The 22,426-nt window shown below is 45.0% G+C and overlaps 1 protein-coding gene across 1 annotated transcript in view; it reads left to right on the top strand.

The window, feature by feature from the left end:
* Nucleotides 1-22,426, top strand: part of LOC138468323 (exportin-5-like) — a 1,170,237-nt gene that overhangs the window by 19,894 nt on the left and 1,127,917 nt on the right. The window contains exon 2 of the mRNA XM_069608829.1: nucleotides 13,807-13,928. Within this exon, the coding sequence (XP_069464930.1) occupies nucleotides 13,807-13,928 (122 nt within the window). The remainder of the gene's footprint in view (nucleotides 1-13,806; nucleotides 13,929-22,426) is intronic.

Here is a 22,426-nt window from a genome sequence, read left to right as displayed (position 1 = left end):
CCCCAACCAAACACTATGCCCCAGGCCCCCCTTACCCCCAACCAAACACTATGCCCCATGTCCCCCTCACCCCCAACCAAACACTATGCCCTATGGCCCCCTTCAACCCCAACCAAACACTATGCCCCATGTCCCTCACCCCCAACCAAACACTATGCACATGGCCCCCTCACCCCCAACCAAATCCCCACCCCCCCAAATCAGCACAAACAAACCAGCACCAATACAGACCCAAACCCCCCACCCCCCAACTCAGCACAAACATGCACCCATAAAGACCCAAACCCCCCACCCCCCAACTCCAAACCCCCACCCCCAACTCAGCACACACACTCAAGCATGCACCCATACAGACCCGAACCCCCACCCCCAACTCAGCACACACACAAACATGCACCCATAAAGACCCGAATCCCCCAACTCCAAAACCCCCACCCCCCAACTCAGCACACACACTCAAGCATGCACCCATACAGACCCGAACCCCCAACTCAGCATGCACACACATGCACCCATACAGACCCGAACCCCCACCCCCCAAATCAGAACACTCTCAAACAAGCACCCATACAGACCCAATCCCCCACCCCCCCAACTCAGCACACACACAAACATGCACCCAACAGACCCAACCCCCCACCCCCAAACTCGGCACACAAAAAACATTCAAATCCAAACATTCATACACATCCGACACCCCCCACCGCATCTCAACATACACACAAAATACATTCAAATACAAACATTCATACACATCCGACACACCCCCCCACCCCGCATCTCAACATACACACAAAATACATTCAAATACAAACATTCGACACCCCCCCACCCCCGCATCTCAACATACACACAAAATACATTCAAATACAAACATTCATACACATCCGACACACCCCCACCCCCGCATCTCAACATACACACAAAATACATTCAAATACAAACATCCGACACCCCCCCTACCCCCGCATCTCAACATGCATTCAAATACAAACATTCATACACATCCGACACACCCCCCCACCCCCGCATCTCAACATACACACAATACATTCAAATACAAACATTCATACACCTCCGACACACCTCCCCACCCCCGCATCTCAACATACACACAAAATACATTCATCCGACACCCCCCACCCCCGCATCTCAACATACACACAAAATACATTCATCCGACACCCCCCACCCCCGCATCTCAACATACACACAAAATACATTCAAATACAAACATTCATACACATCCGACACACCCCCGCATCTCAACATACACACAAAATACATTGAAATACAAACATCCGACACCTCCCCACCCCCGCATCTCAACATACACACAAAATGCATTCAAATACAAACATTCATACACCTCCGACACACCCCCACACCCCCGCATCTCAACATACACACAAAATACATTCAAATACAAACATTCATACACATCCGACACACCCTCCCACCCCCGCATCTCAACATACACACACAATACATTCAAATACAAACATCCGACACCCCCCACCCCCGCATCTCAACATAGACACAAAATACATTCAAATACAAACATCCGACACCCCCCGCATCTCAACATACACACAAAATACAAACATCCGACACTTCCCCACCCCCGCATCTCAACATACACACAAAATACATTCAAATACAAACATTCATAGACATCCGACACCCCCCATCCCCGCATCTCAACATACACACAAAATACAAACATCCGACACCTCCCCACCCCCGCATCTCAACATACACACAAAATTCATTCAAATACAAACATTCGTACACATCCGACACACCCCCCCACCCCCGCATCTCAACATACACACAAAATACATTCAAATACAAACATTCATACACATCCGACACACCCCCTACCCCCGCATCTCAACATACACACAAAATACATTCAAACACAAACATTCATACACATCCGACACGCCCCCCACCCCCGCATCTCAACATACACACAAAATACATTCAAATACAAACATTCATACACATCAGACACACCCCCCACATCTCAACATACACACAAAATACATTCAAATACAAACATTCATACACATCCGACACACCCCCACCCCCGCATCTCAACATACACACAAAATACATTCAAATCCAAACATTCATACACATCCGACACACCCCCCACCCCCGCATCTCAACATACACACGAAATACATTCAAATACAAACATTCATACACATCCGACACCCCCCCACCCCCGCATCTCAACATACACACAAAATGCATTCAAATACAAACATTCATACACATCCGACACCCCCCACCCCCGCATCTCAACATACACACAAAATACATTCAAATACAAACATTCATACACATCCGACACACCCCCCACCCCCGCATCTCAACATACACACAAAATACATTCAAACACAAACATTCATACACATCCGACACGCCCCCCACCCCCGCATCTCAACATACACACAAAATACATTCAAATACAAACATTCATACACATCCGACACCCCCCCACCCCCGCATCTCAACATACACACAAAATACATTGAAATACAAACATCCGACACCTCCCCACCCCCGCATCTCAACATACACACAAAATTCATTCAAATACAAACATTCGTACACATCCGACACACCCCCTCACCCCCGCATCTCAACATACACACAAAATACATTCAAATACAAACATTCATACACATCCGACACCCCCCCCCACCCCCGCATCTCAACATACACACAAAATACATTCAAATACAAACATCCGACACCCCCACCCCCGCATCTCAACATACACACAAAATACATTCAAATACAAACATTCGTACACATCCGACACACCCCCTCACCCCCGCATCTCAACATACACACAAAATACATTCAAATACAAACATTCATACACATCCGCCACCCCCCCCACCCCCGCATCTCAACATACACACAAAATACATTCAAATACAAACATCCGACACCCCCACCCCCGCATCTCAACATACACACAAAATACATTCAAATACAAACATTCATACACATCCGACACACCCCCCCCACCCCCGCATCTCAACATACACACAAAATACATTCAAATACAAACATCCGACACCCCCCACATCTCAACATACACACAAAAAACATTCAAATACAAACATTCATACACATCCGAAACACCCCCCCACCGCATCTCAACCTACACACAAAATACATTCAAATACAAACATTCATACACATCCGACACACCCCCTCACCCCCGCATCTCAACATACACACAAAATATTCAAATACAAACATTCATACACATCCGAAACACCCCCCCCCACCGCATCTCAACCTACACACAAAATACATTCAAATACAAACATTCATACACATCCGACACACCCCCTCACCCCCGCATCTCAACATACACACAAAATACATTCAAATACAAACATTCATACACATCCGACACCCCCCCTCACCCCCGCATCTCAACATACACACAAAATACATTCAAATACAAACATTCATACACATCCGACACACCCCCTACCCCCGCATCTCAACATACACACAAAATACATTCAAATACAAACATTCATACACATCCGACACACCCCCTCACCCCCACATCTCAACATACACACAAAATACATTCAAATACAAACATTCATACACATCCGACACACCCCCCCCACCCCCGCATCTCAACATACACACAAAATACATTGAAATACAAACATCCGACACCCCCCCACATCTCAACATACACACAAAATACATTCAAATACAAACATTCATACACATCCGACACACCCCCCCACTGCCGCATCTCAACATACACACAAAATACATTCAAATACAAACATCCGACACCCCCCACCCCCGCATCTCAACATACACACAAAATACATTAAATACAAACATTCATACACATCCGACACACCCCCTCACCCCCGCATCTCAACATACACACAAAATACATTCAAATACAAACATTCGTACACATCCGACACACCCCCCCAGACCCGCATCTCAACATACACACAAAATACATTCAAATACAAACATTCATACACATCCGACACACCCCCCCCACCCCCGCATCTCAACATACACACAAAATACATTGAAATACAAACATCCGACACCCCCCCACATCTCAACATACACACAAAATACATTCAAATACAAACATTCATACACATCCGACACACCCCCCCACTGCCGCATCTCAACATACACACAAAATACATTCAAATACAAACATCCGACACCCCCCACCCCCGCATCTCAACATACACACAAAATACATTAAATACAAACATTCATACACATCCGACACACCCCCTCACCCCCGCATCTCAACATACACACAAAATACATTCAAATACAAACATTCGTACACATCCGACACCCCCCACCCCCGCATCTCAACATACACACAAAATACATTCAAATACAAACATTCATACACATCCGACACACCCCCTACCCCCGCATTTCAACATACACACAAAATACATTCATCCGACACCCCCCACCCCCGCATCTCAACATACACACAAAATACATTCAAATACAAACATTCATACACATCCGACACACCCCCTACCCCCGCATCTCAACATACACACAAAATACATTCAAATACAAACATTCATACACATCCGACACACCCCCCCCCACCCCCGCATCTCAACATACACACAAAATACATTCAAATACAAACATTCATACACATCCGACACACCCCCCCCACCACCGCATCTCAACATACACACAAAATACATTCAAATACAAACATCCGACACCCCCCACCCCCGCATCTCAACATACACACAAAATACATTCAAATACAAACATTCGTACACATCCGACACACCCCCTCACCCCCGCATCTCAACATACACACAAAATACATTCAAATACAAACATTCGTACACATCCGACACACCCCCTCACCCCCGCATCTCAACATACACACAAAATACATTCAAATACAAACATCCGACACCCCCACCCCCGCATCTCAACATACACACAAAATACATTCAAATACAAACATTCATGCACATCCGACACACCCCCCCACCCCCGCATCTCAACATACACACAATACATTCAAATACAAACATCCGACACCCCCCACATCTCAACATACACACAAAAAACATTCAAATACAAACATTCATACACATCCGAAACACCCCCCCACCGCATCTCAACCTACACACAAAATACATTCAAATACAAACATTCATACACATCCACCGCATCTCAACATACACACAAAATACATTCAAATACAAACATCCGACACCCCCCACCCCCGCATCTCAACATACACACAAAATACATTCAAATACAAACATTCATACACATCCGACACACCCCCCCCCACCCCCGCATCTCAACATACACACACAAACATAAAGCAAAACAAACCCGACACACAAACAGAGCACTTACCGGAGACGTGCTGGAAGGCAAGTAAGCTGGAACGCTGGTGAGGTAAGTGGAGCGGTACTACGGCTGGCGTGGTCCAAGGCTGAAATGCCTTCCGGCATCAAGCCTTATGGACCATGCCAGCCGTAGTGCTGGCCCTCCATTGGTGCAGCACACACGCCCTACGTGGCTCGTAGGAGTGACGTGGTGCGTTTGTGCTGAGCCAATGAGGGCCAGTGTTTTGTCCGGCCCGGAAGACAACAAAGACTTTCCTATTGGAGGGCGGCCGCGGGCCGCCCTCCGTTAGGAAAGTCTTTGTGCCTCGCGGGCCGGACAACAGAGCATGGCGGGCCGCAACTGGCCCGCGGGCCGTATGTTGTGCACCCATGCTCTAACCTATCAAATCCTTAGAGGGTTGGGCATGTAGAATCAGCCTCCCCACCCACTTTGCAAATAGATAAATAGAGACTGCTTAGGACAGGTGGGACACACACACTTTTCCACTACTCAACTATTGTTGGTGAAGCACCCTGCAGAAAGACTGCAGACAGATCCAGAGATCTCTAGAACCAAACTCTAGAACTTTGAAGCAGAGAGGCCTAATTCACAAGCTATACCCTTCTCAGCAGGCCTGCAGAATCTAGCAACCTGATTCTAACCCCTAAACTTCCACAGGGCCTAACCAAACCATTCAACAGCCGGGCTGAGCTGTTCTATTCTAGCCAAGAACCCTGTGCTAGAACCAAGGTCCAGACCCAGAAAGCAAAGCTGTATCCAGAACCCGTCAGATCCAGTCCAAGAGGCCACGCAGACCGCCGTGCAGTGCTGAGAGGAGAACCCAGAGTGCCTGAGACCTGTCCGGTGGCGAGTGAAGCCAAACCCTTGACCAGATCTTTGACGAGGCCCACTCCATTCTAAAGCCTAGGAGTGAGTATTTACTCTAGAACTGTCCATAGTCCTCTCTTAGTTTAAAGTAATCTTATTCCAACCATCTCAACCTGTCTAGAACTGCATTACAGAACCTCTTTTGTCTATCCTAAATTCTTCTCTCCTCCGCATAATTCTTGATAATTGTAGCAATAATCATCTTTGCGCTGATATTTTCTGAAGAGGGACAAGTGTTTTGACGGACAGAGATCAGAGCGGTTCATTATAGTTTTTCCGTAATCGCGTTTCACGCACGCGAACAATTTCTGCGAATTGCCATTTAGCTCCATTTCAACACGTGCCAAAATAGCTGTTTCTTGTTTGCAACTGCTGAGATTCATTTTCAATCTGATCATCATTCATACATCATTGCTAGTGTCGACCTGAACCAATCCAAAGTAACTCTTACTAGTGCTGAATATCCTTTAGTGAATTAAAATCATTTTAGCATATTTTCCCTTTCATGACAATCGCATTCAAAAGTATTTTTGCCTGTTTTAAAATCATACCTGTTTTCTCTAGGCTTGCTGGGGGAACTGGGATTGAACTGCATTATTGATTGTATTCCTGAAACCTGTGTGCCCTCATTTCCACCTCTTCATATTGCATACTGGGGGGAGTGAGTAGTCACGGGGGAAAGAGTGATCATATTGTCTTTTGTTGAAATCCTATCCAGTTTATTTCTGTGTTGCATTCTTTCCATCTTGCATTTCCTTGAACCATAAAAGTATTCCGTGCTACCTTATCCTTCCTATTCCTACTCCTTACTGATTAAAGAGATTGAGACTGTAATATTACCCATTGCTGATTACGTTCATATTCATAAGTGTGCTATTTAGATATTATTTTATTCATAAAAGTGTGATTATATATACTGTTCAACTCTTCAAATAAACCTTTTATTTGCAAAACAAACCTACTTCTTGGCTCGAGGTCGGGGAGATCCAAAGAGAGGGGCGTTATATATAAGGGTTCATCATCCAGATTTAAAGACTTTGACATAAAAATATATAAATAAGGGCTTCCATTGGGCATCCCATACTAAGCATTGACTTGGTTGGAGTGCCGGATTGAAGTCACTTACAGATGCAACATGAGGAAAGGACCAAGGGAAACAAAGTCTCCCAGTACTGACTGTCTTAAGGCATGTCAGTTTCTCTATAATAAAGTGATGGAAAAGCCCAGAGGAGTGCAGCAGACGGCTGGGCTCCCCTGGTAAAGTCAGACTATAGTGTGAAACAGCAGCAAGAAGTTGTGGGGGGGTGGGTACACAACTGGTGGGGAAATTACACAAACGGCCCCCAACAAACCTCATAGCTATATATATGGAAGGTAACCGGGAATTCAGCAGCTGCATATTGCTACTAAGATTTTATATCTTACCCTGTTAAGAATATACGGGAGCTTGGAGTGTTAACCCCCCCTGGGGAAAAGGTTGTGCAGGTTTTGTAACTTGGCGGTGGAGATGGCCAGACATTTGTTAAGACCTGTATTAAACTGGAGGAATGGTATTCTGCTGGGTATAGAGATTTGTTAATGGACAGTAGAATGATTTTATCTGACCAGTTTTGGTCCAAAATTTACATGGCAGAACCTATTGTATATGTTGGAGCGGCATTTTACATATGGAAAAGGATTTTATCGGAATTGGAAAACATTGTTAACATTGAATTGTTTTTTAATGTGTGTAGTTTTCATGCTAAGGTTTTTAAAATTATGAAAGAATAATGATAATCTGCTTGCACTATACCTTTTTATAAAGGTTGATGAACTGTTAAGATTGTTACATTAACTAATTGTGTAATATTTGTAAAGTGTTTAAGGTTTTAATGAACCAAATACACTATAAATAAAAATATATAATTTTCTTTTTAGCCTCACAAATGATGAATCTGTTTCCAAGCTGCTTTAGTTTCGCAGGTGCAGAGATGCAAACAGTATTGTTTCTTCATTGTACATGACCCTTTGTATTTTGAATGCCTTTTATGTTTGTCCTAATTCCTTTTTTATAAACGGTGATGGCAAAGTTTTTGTCACATCAGTATGCAGGGTTCTATATTGAGATTCGATGAGTAGGAGCTAAAATCAGCTCCTGGGTTTCGGGCATCGCCCTATAGGCAGGAGCTACAGGAGGGGAACCAGGAACTACCTGAGACACTTATTGTCCATTTAGCATGACGCAGTGTGTTTAAATGTATTTCAGAGGTGCTCTAGTTTTTATTACCATTCTCAAATACTCAGTTAATGTCACATTTATATTTTTGGAAAACACCCACCAGTTGGCAATGGGAGCCAAAAGTAGCTCCTGGTAACTGTTGGTTTTGGTAACCAGGCTCCACTATGCTAGAAGCAGGAGCTAACAAGCTCCCAGCTCCTCTCAATTTCGAACCCTGGTATGTTTGTACAACACCAGTTGGCCAGGAGAGCCCAAAATGGCTGTTGATGTCCAGTAATCCAGGCTATTCTATGATGCACACAGGAGCATCTCTGTCTCTTTACTTACGTTTTAGGTCAGGGCAGGGATGAGTAAAGGGGCGCTGCAGGGGTAGCCTTTTAAATCTTACACCTGAGAGAAAAGGCTTACTATTTTACTAGTTGACGAGGATTAAAAGCAGCAACGCGTAAACGGGGGCAGAGCATTGAAGCAAGCCTACCCACATCCATCTACCCCCATGTTGCATGGAAGCCTACCCGCATCAATCTATTCCCCCCCCCCCTTGCATGGAAGCCTTCCAACATCCATCTATTCCCCCACGCACCCCCCCCTGTTGCATGGAAGCCTACCCACATCCATCTATTCCCCCCGCCCCACCATGTTGCAGCCTATGGCTTAACTATTGTACATATACATATAAATATGTAAAAGGCTCTTGCCTCCCAAATAAGCATCTCTTTGTGCAAATAAGCATCTCTTTGTGAAAATAAACATACTACAAAGGGGGGCTTTTGTTGATGGCTTATCCGAAAGGGCCAGCGACTGCCTGTTAAATTGTAAGGTATTTTTAAAATTGCATCTTTCTAGCAACCTGTTAGCTTTGCCAACTTGTGTGCAGGGGACATTTTGAGCCTTCCTGCCACCTCGCAAGTACTTTCCTGGAACTTTGGCTCCGAGGTACTAGCGCTACTTGCCTGATATGGAAGGACTGCTAATGTTGGGGGTCTTTTCACTTGACTTGTTAAAGTTCCAGTGCTTTACTTGATTGAACTGCTTTTTCCGTACTGTCTTCTAGTGTAAAGTGTATTTCAATCATACTTTGTCTTTACCTACCGTGTACATGCATGTGTATTTACGTGTGTTGTGTGACATGCATTTCTGGAGTTTACCTGCGTAGTGGTTTAAGGGATACAATTGTCAAGTTGAAGGCGACTAGCCAGCCATGAAAGACACCCAATGCCTCAATTCTGCACATACACAAAGCACACATTTATTACGCACATGAGTCAATTATCACTGTCCAGTGGCTAGTGCATATTTTGAGCCCTGAAATTAGTATATTTTTGTACTTTCATATTTAATATTTGACTTTTGCTATGTGGTTTGCTGTATTTGCGCTCCACCCCTATAGCTCCTGAGGTTTGCCTTCCTACTCCTCTCACCCTGCCGACATTGAGTTTGGCTAGACTAATTGAATAACTGTGTTTGCCGACTATGGTGGCCTCTCGGAGCACTCCCACTGTGCTGGTTGTAAAGATCCATCTCGAGTTACTTACCATAGTCTCTTCCCGTGGGCCTCCGTCCACTGCCCATTATACTTGACTGATGAGCATGTGTTCCTATATGTTCTGTAAGTACCATGTGCAAACCATAACATGATCAAACAAATAAACGGGAGAAACCATGTGGATCAGAAATTCACCACTCTATCATCCACAAGCAAATGTCTGTTTTGAACGATTTAACAAAATGTTGAAAGCAAGTGTCCGTGATGAACAGGTGCAGTTTTGATGCGTTGCAAGCATTTTTGTTTTATTATATTGACGGGAGGGGAGATGGCTCGGGGGACAACGCAGCGCAACACAGTTTCGAATCCCGATCGCACGCTTAGAAACCATGCTCTGGTTTTAAGCGCGCTATGAAAAAACAATTATAATAATATACTATTCTGTGTCCTACAATGGGGAAAATCACATTTTTGATGTGATGCATGTAGAGCGCTTGGTAAGATTTTGTAGTGGTGGTATGTTAGGCAAAGTTTGAATGCAGTACCCTCTGGGAACATAACAAGCAACTATGACTACAGGTATAGGCAACCCAACCTTTGGTGTAAGCTTGTACTACACAGTTTTAGTAGCGCGTTGAGCAGCCAGGCTTATCTCAAGAGGGGACATGTGAGCTGTAGTGGAGTTACACAAAGTTTCACAATTAAAGGTATACAAATAAACTCTTACACTCAAGATTTCCTGCATAAACAATTAATAATTTATCAGTCAGTTATAAAGCCTTCAGAAGGGAGCAATAGAACAGTAACCCACAAATATACTTTAATACTGTGCACTGAGTTTCTGAATTGGACAAGACCCTTTTGGGATAGCCCACAGACACAACCTACACCCACAGGTGACTTCAGTAACAAGGGTGCTGGGGACATTAATATCTTACTGTTGGCATTCAGAACACTCTTCAGAAGTAAGTAAAAGGCAAAGGTTATTAGAACTCAAGAAATTACAAATATTCATAAGCAGGGCAAATACTTTCAGATAGCACTTAGAGTCATATAATTCAATAGGCTAAGCCAGTCAATAGGCAAACGTCTTTGTATAGGATGCAGCACTTCAGGTAAGTAAATGGAAAAGTCTCTGCACAAGTTCTTAGGAGTCTTTGATAAAAAGAAGAATCAAATGCAGGGCCACAAGCTGATTAGACTTGTGAGTTGCAGAAGTTAGAAAAACGTCCACAGTAAGAGGTACGTTCTCTTAGACTAGTTTTTACAGTGCCTTAGTAAAGCAGAAAAGATGCAGCTGAAGACTTCTGTTCCTGTGCAGCTCTGCAGGTCTCACTGTTCCTGGGCCTCAGTCGTGGGGACAAGAGGGAGGACGTCGGAGGACTCCTGCACTGGCACAGTGAAAGCTGGCAACCGGCAAACTTTACTTTCAATGGCTGTTTCGCGTTTCAGCTCCTTACAGTACAGCAAATGGCAATAAGTGCGGTTCCTGGCTGTCATGGTGGACTTTCCTCACATCTGAGGTCCCGCACTCGACTGAACGGGGTCAAGCTTGGTCAGTCCTGCTTCGTGGGAGTCCGGCGGAGGTTCCAAAAGCTTTAGGCCAGCTTACAAGCAACATACACAATCTGGTGTCCCTCTCCCTGTCTCCCCTCTCTCCTCAGAGGTTTCCTGAAGCACCTCTGAGGAAATTCAATTAGCTCCGAGATGAGTGTCCAGGTGGCTTACTTGGGAGTTGATTGGTCCCACCAACTAAAAGGGAGAAGTCGTCCTTGCAGGGTCTTCTCTGTCGTTGCGAACTTGGCAAATAGTCACTGCAGCAAGGCATCACCGGGCAAACCAACTGTCCAGGAGTTGCAGCAGGCGTCCTCTTCAAGCTCTTCTTCGGTTCCTTCGTCCATGGTCGACTCTGCCTTCCAAGCCAAGAGACTCGCCTTTTATCCAGTTTCCTCCCTTCATTCCAGCCTAGCTGCCACTCACCCAGCAGGGTGGCTGTCCTTGCCAGACAGTCAGCCAGCCAATCACTACAGAGTGGATTTGGGTCTCCTAGGAGACTAAGCACAGGGAGTTTTGGGCACCTCCCTCACTTCCTACCTACCCCAGACACCCTGGAGCCAGAAGTGGGCTACATACCAATTAAGGTATTTAAACCTTGGGAAATCTGGAAGACTTCCCTGTGGCACTGCACTGAAGGTGCTTTGTGACACAATTGTAACAGATGATGCCTTTGGAGTTGGTTAGACTCCAAAACCAAAAAGAAACGGTGTATAAAAATCACATTAAAAAACATGAGAGAGTGGGGAAAAAGGGTCTCGCTCTCTCCAGGTAAAAAAATCAAGTCCTCAAAATCCAGCAAAGTTGCTGGGGGTGTCTAAGGTGTAGGAAATTGGCACATTTTTGAGAATTCTCCCTAATGTTACTCCCAGTTTTTGCAGTGGGGAGACTCCCTGTTATGTGGGGTGGAGTTGACAAAATTGGAGAGCATGCTGGAAGCCATACATTTGTTGCTTGAGGGGTGGATATTGGGGGTTATATATACTCCCAGGGAGAAATGGGAAACGGCCACATGGGAGCGGCCCCCTCCTTCCACCGCTAAGCCCCAGACAGGATTTGAACCAGTGATGCCAGCAGAGCAGTGCCACTGGAAGGTGCTCCAATATTATCACTGGTTTATCTTGAGGAATTTTAAGGTAAATATGAATCCTTAAATTTCCATAAAGTACTAGGGACTAAGAGGTACTTATCATGAAGCAATATCTGCTTTAAAGATTAAATGGATTTGTACTCTAAATACCACCAATGGAATGGGAATTACTTTTTGTACTCTCAACTTCAATAAAAATAGGGCACAAGTACTTCCACTTGAGCATCTTATGTGGTAGCCTGGCTTCCCAAGGTAGATGAGGTTGGGTGATAGGAAGCCAGATATGTTGGGAGTGGGGAGACGAAGGAGGGCAGGTTGGCTGAGTGGGAGGCACCTTTGTGGTAAAATAAGGGTTCTCAGTGGCTGGGCACCAGTGAAATATATAAAAGTAAATATGCACCAACATCCTCCCTGTCGCAAACACCCTGATAAAGCATAATAAATGCAATTTTGAGTAAGAAATTGGGTTAGGGGCCTCCTGGATTACTATGCCTTTAGTCGGTAGTAGGGTTGCAGAGAAAGGTAAAAAATAAGAAATGTACAGCACCCACTGCAATGGTTGCTTTATGGGAGCATCCAGTACTTGACAAAGAAGCAAGTAGCAGTGGCAAGTGTGATGTAAAAGGGAATGACAAAGGAGCAGGCGGAGATGCTGGGGTCTCCGAGGAATAAACTAAAAAGTAAAATGTTTCCTTACACATATATACAATCTAGATGTGTACCTATAAACACTGGGTGCATTGTGCTGTGGTTGTCTGTGTTATGACAGACCACTAAAGCTTTGCTCTCATGGATTATGGTGTCACTAAAAACCCCTCTGCCAGCTATCATAAATGAGGAAGTATTGCACAATCTGCTATTCTCTCCATAGAACAAACCTATAGAAGCATCTCTGCCTGTCACTGAGCAAAGTAACCACCCCTGCAGCCTTGCTTAATCGAGCATCAATCCTTACAGTATTAGCTTGCATGGGCCCACCACCTTCTCTGGGCAGGACGGTTAAACATGGTTCTTCTATAGGGCAAGCTTTCAAAGAACTGGACGCTCAGTAGTGCTGCTTATTTTTCCTGCATTGGAACTGTTATTTGTGCATGCATTACCTAATACTCCCTGTACGCATCAATGTGTTTATTTTTCTCTTAACCCATCCAGTTCTGTGAAGAGTTCAAGGAGAAGTGCCCCGTATGTGTCTTCTGTGGCTTGAAGTTGGCAGAAAAAACCCAACCAGCGATTGTCCGCCACTTTGGCCTTCAGATCATGGAACACGTTGTCAAGTAAGAGTAGTTCTATCCCTGTTGTAGTATAACAAAGTTCATGAAAGGGACTGTACTCAAAGTTTTAGAACGTTTTGTCATTTTTTGTTACCTTCTCTCCTTCTCCTAACCCAGTGGCTGTATGGCCTGGTGTGAACAAGTGCAGGGTATAGGGTGTATTGTCAGCCCATTGTGAGACTTCTCCTACCCCTGGGTGCTCTACTACATCCATCTATGTGCGACCAGTGCTTGTCATTGCCCTCCTATGAGTCTGATATTCGGTTGCTCCAGCACCCTTGTGAATCTTCTTCCCTAGTTCTTAAGTTGCACGTTTCCGAGCGGCTGAACAAGTATTTGCAGTTTTAGGGACCTTCGTCTGTTGCATCCTTAGAAGTTTTGCAAGACATCAAATTGGCATAAAAGTGGACAGTTCTTTTTAATGGGGTGTAGTACATGTTTCTCCTCACAACACATTTAATTACTGCCTGCAGGACTTATTTTCCAATTTTATGTGGAATTTAGAAAAGCTCACCATTTGGCAATATTCAATTTTTGGGAATTCTGCATTGTGCTGTGGTTTTCAGCGTTATGACAGACCCCCCCCCCTAAACATTACATTTTTCACACTTTGGTTTCTTGGATCACTGAACTATTTCTTTGGTCACAGGGCTACCCTGTCGCTGAAACCCCCTTTGAGTGTATGGTCATATGGTAGCTTTAAGGGCAAAACTTCATTTTGGTTGGTTCTGCAGTCTCATTTTATGGCAACTCTTTTAAAACATTTTTATTTTATAGACTTTCTGAATTATCATGGTGGCCTGAGGGACTATTGCTGAAGTACCCCTGCCACTACATCTCTTTTTCACTCCGCCCTGGGTCACCCCTAAAGCTCCCAGGACCAGAACCCCCCCACCCCCTCTTTGTAGTTTCGAGTGGTAGGCTGGTCGCCGCTAATCTTTAGTTTGCGCTTTACCCCATTAGTAGTCCAATGTATCTTTAGGGCCTGTGAGAAACTCAACGGTATTCTCACTGAAAGTCCCCTGGAATCCCTTATTCGGGAGGCCAGGGAAGGGCTATCGATATTGGACCAGACCCTGGGGGTGGACAAACGAGGGAGGATCACCTGGGAAGGGGCTCCTAGGGGAAGAAATACCAGATGGCGAGACATGATATCCCCCATTTCCTGACAATGGTTTACCTCATAATCCCTCTACCTTTGTGATACTACAACTCCCATAATTCCCCTCCATTCTGTGTCAGCCTAACTCGTGAGACGAGGCATAGGAAGACTGAGATTTGGAATATTACCCCTACAAATATGCAATGGTTCTGTCCCGGTAATGGGGCCAGGCAGGGTCAGGCACTCCATCATAATCGCACACACCTGAAACACATGGACGGCTACCCAGACGGCTACCCAGAGTATAAGAGGTGGAGCATAGACACACAGTGAGCGAGTTGGAGGATGAGCAGGCAGGCGAACCAGGTCGCCTAGGGACCCTGAAATCTGTCAGTGGAGAACGAAGCGCCGAGACGCTGAGGGCTTGAGAGGTGAAAAGGCTGCAGAAAGCATGGCGAGGGAGCCGTGTCTCCAAGGAGCCAGAAGGGGAGTCGCTCGAGGAAACCAACTCCAAAGAGAGAGCCTGGTACAGGTATTCGTTCCACTTGGCGTGCGAGAAGGCCCAGGAGTATTGGAGGGGCAGCGGAGAAGACCTCGACACGTATCAAACGATAAAGAGAAACACAGCCGGTGAGTTCCAAGCAGAAGGGAGCCCGGTTTGTGAAAGGCGTGAGGCGCAAATGAAATGCAATGTTGCAAAGTGAGGACAAGCGTATGGCGGGAGACACAATCATTGTTGAAAGAGTGTGATAAGAAATAAAGTGACTGCAAGGCCACGTGTACGCTTACACAAGTAAAGAGACTTTTGAGATTGTGAATTACAGAGGGCTCCAAGCACCAGCGAAAGTGAAATGAGAACTGTTATATTTGTCGAGTTGAGAAGAGGGTCTGGGACCCACAAAGTGAAGATTGTGAAAGACCGTGCAGAGGGCACGACCAAGTGAAATATGTTACAGGGAGCAAGAACTGTATAGACAGGCCTTAGTAACAGAGTGGTCCCGCACAGGGCCAAGCAAGATACTGTGCATTTGCGAATGTCTGTTACTGTACTATGAAGTAAAGTAGTGCCAAGGGCATGATTGCGTGAAAGCCTCACTGAGTGGTCCCGCACAGGGCTAGTGAATACTGTGCGTTTGCGAAAGTCTCTACCAAGTAAACCATTGAATAATTGTTGAACTGTTGGGGAAGGGAACTCTATGCTGATGAACTGTGTGAATTCTGAGCCAGGTAAAGTAAGACTGAAAGAACTGTGCCTCATTGAACTGTGTGAACTAGCCACCCAAGCTCCTAATTAACTTTTAATACAAAAGCCTGGAGAAGGGAGTGTGGGATATATTTACCCACTCAGCGGTACTCCCCCCCCCCCCCCCCCCCCCAAGCTGCGCATCTGCAGTCACCAGCAAAATGGCTGCGCTTGCTCCTGTGAGCACCATGGCCTCAAAACTGCATTTGCAGCAACAAAAAGATGGCTGCACCGTCTTGCCAAGCACATATTGGGCAGGATGGAACAAGGGGGCACACTGAGGGAGCTTGCCAGTGTGTTCTTACATATACAAAAGAAATAGAATGAAAAAGCAGCGCTGCTTTGCTGCCACCCCAAAATCCCCATTGAAAAAGGGGGTATTTTACCTTAAAATGATACTGCTCTGACACAATTCTTATCTGTTCTTCCTCAAACTACTGTTATTAATAAGGCCCTGCCATGCCCATTCATATCCCCATTGTGCTTCAGCAAAACCAAGAATGACCCTGAATGACAAGCTCCGTCAAACCAAATCTGAGAAAAATCAACAAAGAAACTTCATTTTCTGCCGCACGGGAAAAGCTTCACTTTTTAAGTTACAAAGTGTCAATGATCAGTAATTCAAAGACACTCCAGCTCTGGGCTATGTCAATTTCAGTGCATAGGTGTTTCAAATAAACTACTGCCTACAAGAAAATAACAATGGCTGCAAAACAGTTTGGGAATCCAGATGGAAAGTCAAAAAAACGAATTTGAAAGCAAAGTGCTAGCAGCTTGTACCAGATGTGTAAAAAGGGGCTTTGCAGACTAAAGAAGAAAAATGCTTGTTTGAGAGTACTATGTTGAAAAAACCTCTTGCCTAGCAATGTGAAAGGGGATTGTACTGTATGAAATGGTTCTATTTAGCAGGTTTTCCTCCAATTCAGAACAAAAAGAAAAACAATTAAATCAAACTTCAGTGGCTGCAGGGTGGGGAGGGGAGGATGTCGGACAAAAACAGGTTTCTGTTGAGAGGATGACCAAAACAAATGGGCCCCCTCAGTAGATACTAACAGCCCAGTGATAATTACTAGGTTGGACAGAATCTGGTCTGAGCCCTCTACAATGGAATTTCCAGGACTCGGAAGTGTGACGTGGAGAAGCGGCAATAAACCTTCAATCAAGCTGGGTAACCCCCACCTTACTCTGGAGGAAATGACAGTTGGTGGTAGCTGAAGAGGAAAAAAAAATGGTCCAGTGCAGGACAAAGGACCGCCCATCTGTTTCCAGAGACTTTGTTATAAATAAACTTTAAAGACTTTTATCTTTGCAGCAGGACTTTGCAAAAATATGAAAATTTAGCAGTTTAAATGTGATTTATTTGAAAGCCACAAAAGAGTTCTTGGCTGTCAATAACATGTATGGGACACGAACGCCAGAAGAATGTGAATCATGGGGAAAGGACATATGACGGAACGTTACAAATTAACAGAAATAGGCCCCATGATAGTATGTACGCACGTGTAAAGTTACAGAATTTTAGGCCGAACACTTCACACTGAAAATGACCAAAGATTATTAAATGTACAAAACAATGTCCACAGATTGCAGAGTTGGACTGCAATGGTTTGCATAAAATATGTAACCTATTTATGTCATTTGCTTTTATGTAATTTGCTAAGAGACTTCAACTGTATAAATGTACAATTTGTGGCAAAATCGGATTTTAGCTAAAGTAACTGTGGGAGGTTTTTGAACATTGTAAAACTCGCATCCTAAATCTGCCATCCTGCCCTTTAGATCCTACCAGCTGAGAGCAAGGTGGGGACTGGCACCCCTGACCAATCCAGTGGGTAAGAGGTGTGTTTAGCTAAGCCTGCCCAGCCATATAGTTCTACGTCACCATGCATTATAAATAAGAGTCCATGACAGGATTCGAGACACTCTTCCTGAAGTTCCTGCGCTGCTTTCCTGATCTCCATTCATCTTGCTTATTCCAGATTTTCCCTACAAGGCCAAAGCATTGCTGACCCTACTCCAGACCCCACTGCAAAACCCAAGTATAGCTGATTCCTGCTCCAGCAAGGCCATTGATCCAGAAAAAACCCACTAATATCCCATTAACAAAAAGGGGAAAGCGGTGGTACCTTTTGCATCCTGAAATCAGACCGGCTTGCTGCCCACTAACTGCTTGCCCACTGACTGCATCCAGCGGTACCTGTGCCCTCCAGTGACCCGAATTGCCCAGCTGTTCACTACCCGGTGACCAGACCTTGACCAGCTGACCTTTGCCAGACGCGCCGCCGTGTGGTGACCAGACCCTGTTGACTGTCCAAAAATCCCAAAACTAAAAAGTGGACTTTGAGTATAATCCGAACCCTATAGAAACACATAGCCTACCTTGTCATGCCTTTGTCCTTTTTTCACTCTCTAAGTAGTCATATTATTACCCATGTAACTTGTTGAAACTGTTCGTATCCTGTGCTAGTGCCATCTCTTTTCAATTTTAGCTGGTGTAAATTATAAACCCTATGTCATATTTGGAGTAATCAAACTAATTTCCATATTTTATTGTTGGGGTTGAGCACTGGGGGGACAAGGTTGACCTCGCAAATCAACCTTGGAGCTTACTGTGTTCCTCTTTAACATTATAGTCTAGATCATTTAGTTTTAGGTAACCTTTGCCTTTCTTTTAAACCCAAAGTTTTCATTTTAAATGCTCTATTTCGCTAAAACTGAACCCCATTCCACCCCGAAAATCGCATCCAAATCTTAAGCTACTACCATTTACATTTATATAGCGCGCAGGCAGCCCAGGGGCATTGTGGCGCTGTTACTTGTAGGGGAACGTAGTTACAGGTACCGGTACAGGTTGTGTCATGGGTTACAGTAAGGCAAGATCCTGTGATAAGCGATTAGGAGTATCATACACCATAATACATCATACACCATAGTACATCATACATGTTAGTCATGAGAGTTTAAACATATGGGGTTGGTTAGGTGAACAAGGTAGTTTTCATGGCTTTGCGGAAAGCAATTAATGAGGGTTCAGCTCGCAGAGAGGTGGGAAGGGTGTGCCAATGTAAAGCAACAAGGTAGGGGAAGATGGCACCACCTGCTCTAGCTCTTTTTACCCTGGGTACGGTGAGTCTTGTAGAGGCGGCCGGGTTGATTCTCTGGGATAGGTACGCTGGGGCTGAGGGGTGGATGCATTTGTGGGTGATGCTTAACGCTTTGAATACAATCCTTTCCTTTATGGGGAGCCAGTGGGACGCTTTTCTGGCAGCAGTGATGTGCTCTCTCTTGGCAATACCTTGTGCAGCACGCAGGGCGCTGTTCTGGATTACTTGCAGCTTGCAGCTTTCACTTCAGTAATATCCCTGTGATATACATCTATCCTCTAGCCCAAAAACCGCACTCCAAATCAGAGTATTTCAAAAAAGGCATCTCAGTTTTGCGCTACATACTAGGCTGAGACCAAGTTATGTCGCCCGATTGAAATCCTTAACAGGAGTGCAATTTAACTCCATTGCCATCCTGATATTATTTGACTCACTCTTTTGTTTTGACCTAACCCCATACACATTATCACTGTAGAATTAAGTGAGGGCAAGATTAGGTTTGACACGGACACCTTTATTATTTTGACAGACTGACTGACATGGTGGAGTTTTGGAAGTTGCACTGGTCTGATTATTTATTTTTAAAAATGTATTTACCCTATTTGGCCATACTGGCGGGATTGGTGTCTCTTGCCTGTGCTCTGGTTTGATTTGAGTGCACAGCAGCCTTCCAGAGTCTTCCATGTCCTGCTGTTCACCCTTACTACTAGGACAAGGCCTTCTAGCCTAAGTCCTTTTTACCACAGTTTACCACCAAGGTCTCTCACCTTGGGTTTCGGAAGCGGCCTCCACCTGAAGGTAGGTTCGGAACTGATGTATCTACGGTGGCATGAATCGGGCAGGACACAGAAACCACTCCAGAGCCAGGTATGTACAAAAGGTAAGCTTGCTTTACGTGTTACAGGGAGGAAGGTAAGGAGAGCAGGCAACAAGCTCATACTCCCTCTGGCTATCTATCTTTTTCTTACTAACCATCATCCCTGGAACCTAGGTCCCACCTAGGTTCCAGACCCCTCACCACATTGCAAGCTCCACTCCACTTACACACACGGCTCATCCAGCCAGGTGCTAGGGCACTACACATCTCCTTCCTCAAAAGAAAAAAACAGACACCCTACATGTAAATGAGGATTTACAACATACCGAGGAACCATAACTCCCTATGTCCTGGTCTGCCACCCCCCCCCCCCCCCCCCCGGACCTCGGGGCTGCCACACCCGAGCGCAGACTGCCCCCCCACCCCAGAGAGCAAATGGACTTCCTTCACTAACCCATGCAACCACCTATACAAAGCCTTGCTCCTTCCATAAGGGCCTGCCACGCTCAAGCCCTAGATAATTGAGTCGATTGTGAACATTTGTTTGGGTTGTATGGTGTGCTTTTGCAAGGTATGATCTATGCTTATTATGCTACATGTAAATAAATATTAGTGTGTGTGTGTGTGTGTGTGTGTGTGTATGGTATGTATGTATGTGTGTGTGTATATATATATATATATATATATATATATATATATATATATATATGGAAATGGACTGCAGAGTTTTTTTCTTAAAAGATGAAATTTAATGATTTCAGGAGGGATATTCGGAAATGTATTCGAAATTGAAGTAAGTGTGCAAGTGTTTGGGAGGAAAACATGCACAGTATTTACAAATGATATTTGCACAGAATATTTCTGAAATGATGTTATGATGAGGTTAGTGATTTTTCTTAAATGAGGTTTCTTCTTTTGAGGAAGGAGATGTGTAGTGGCCTAGCACCTGGCTGGATGATGTGTGTGTGTGTGTGTGTGTGTGTGTGTGTGTGTGTGGAGAGTGGAGCTTGCAATGTGGTGAGGGGGAACCTAGTTCCACCCATGGCCACATTCCAAGCTCCACTCCACTTACACACACACACACACACACACACACACACACAGCTCATCCAGCCAGGTGATTGGCCACTCCACAAACCCAACACCCCGCCCAAACCGCTTCTCTGGGTGTCCTGTGTCATGACCGCTATTGCCATGCTTCAGCGGTTGTTTTTACTGGTGTGCCATCCACGTTTGCCTTCTGAGTCACCAGGGTCTGCTGTGTGCAGATTCCTCTGGCGACCTGGAGCCATAGCCATTGCTGATTACGCTTCTGGATGGTGGTTCCCACTCTTGTGAAGGATGATTGTTCTTTTGGGCCATCTGGGTCGCCATTGGCAAAGAGCTCTAGTCCCTGGTTGACCGGATGCTTCGTTTCACCCTGTAAAAAGAAGCATTTACTTGCTGGGTTATTCTGCTCTCCCAGAACCGTTTTTTCAGGAACACAGATAAGAACTTCTGCGCCCTAGGTTGGTGGGCTATTCAATATACTCCACCTCTCTGGGTCTCTGTGGTCATCTGGTTCTGTAGGTCCCCTTCAACCACTTTTCAGTATAGATTTTCTTTGGGGAGTGAATCCTGCTGCTGGGTCTCTAACCCTCCATTGGATCTCTTCTGGGTCTCCCCTGGGGTCAGCTGCTTTCTTCTGGGTACCTGTGGGGAGGAACATGGAGTTTCTGGTCTTTTTATCATAACCGCAGGCCAGCCTGCAGATGACGTCCTGTTTCCTACACAGCACTTTTCTCAACACAAACTTCCAAAAGTGACACTGAAAGATACTTACCTGGACTATGTCATTTTCTAGAGGGCCCATTGGGTCCTTGGAGTTCTCCACCAATCCTTGGAGTTTTAGTGACTCCTTTTTAAAAAAAAAAAAAAAAAAAAAAAAAAAAATTGTAATGCTTTTTTTCCCCGTTTCTTTTTTTATATCTGTGTTACCCTCCTGCATAGGATATACATTGTATCCCTGAGTGCAGGGGGCAAAATGTCAGGTTGCAAGTGAAGGCGAGCGTCCCTGGATAGCACGATGCTCCCCGCAATGAGAGACAATAATGGACTCTCCCAGGATGGGAATAAGGCCAGGACAAAGTGCGGGTGAGCTTAAATGAGAGTTTATCAATCAGAATAGGGCATGCAAAGAACTCTGCAAACTCCGAGAGCGCTCTGTCTGACAATAGCAAAGACAGGCGTATATAT

Source organism: Ambystoma mexicanum, chromosome 4q, assembly GCF_040938575.1.
Source record: "Ambystoma mexicanum isolate Mex_15411 chromosome 4q, UKY_AmexF1_1, whole genome shotgun sequence".
Classification (NCBI taxonomy): Eukaryota; Metazoa; Chordata; class Amphibia; order Caudata; family Ambystomatidae; genus Ambystoma; species Ambystoma mexicanum.
The sequence above is the reverse complement of the archived record's forward strand: the minus strand, read 5'-3'. Positions and strand labels throughout refer to the sequence as shown.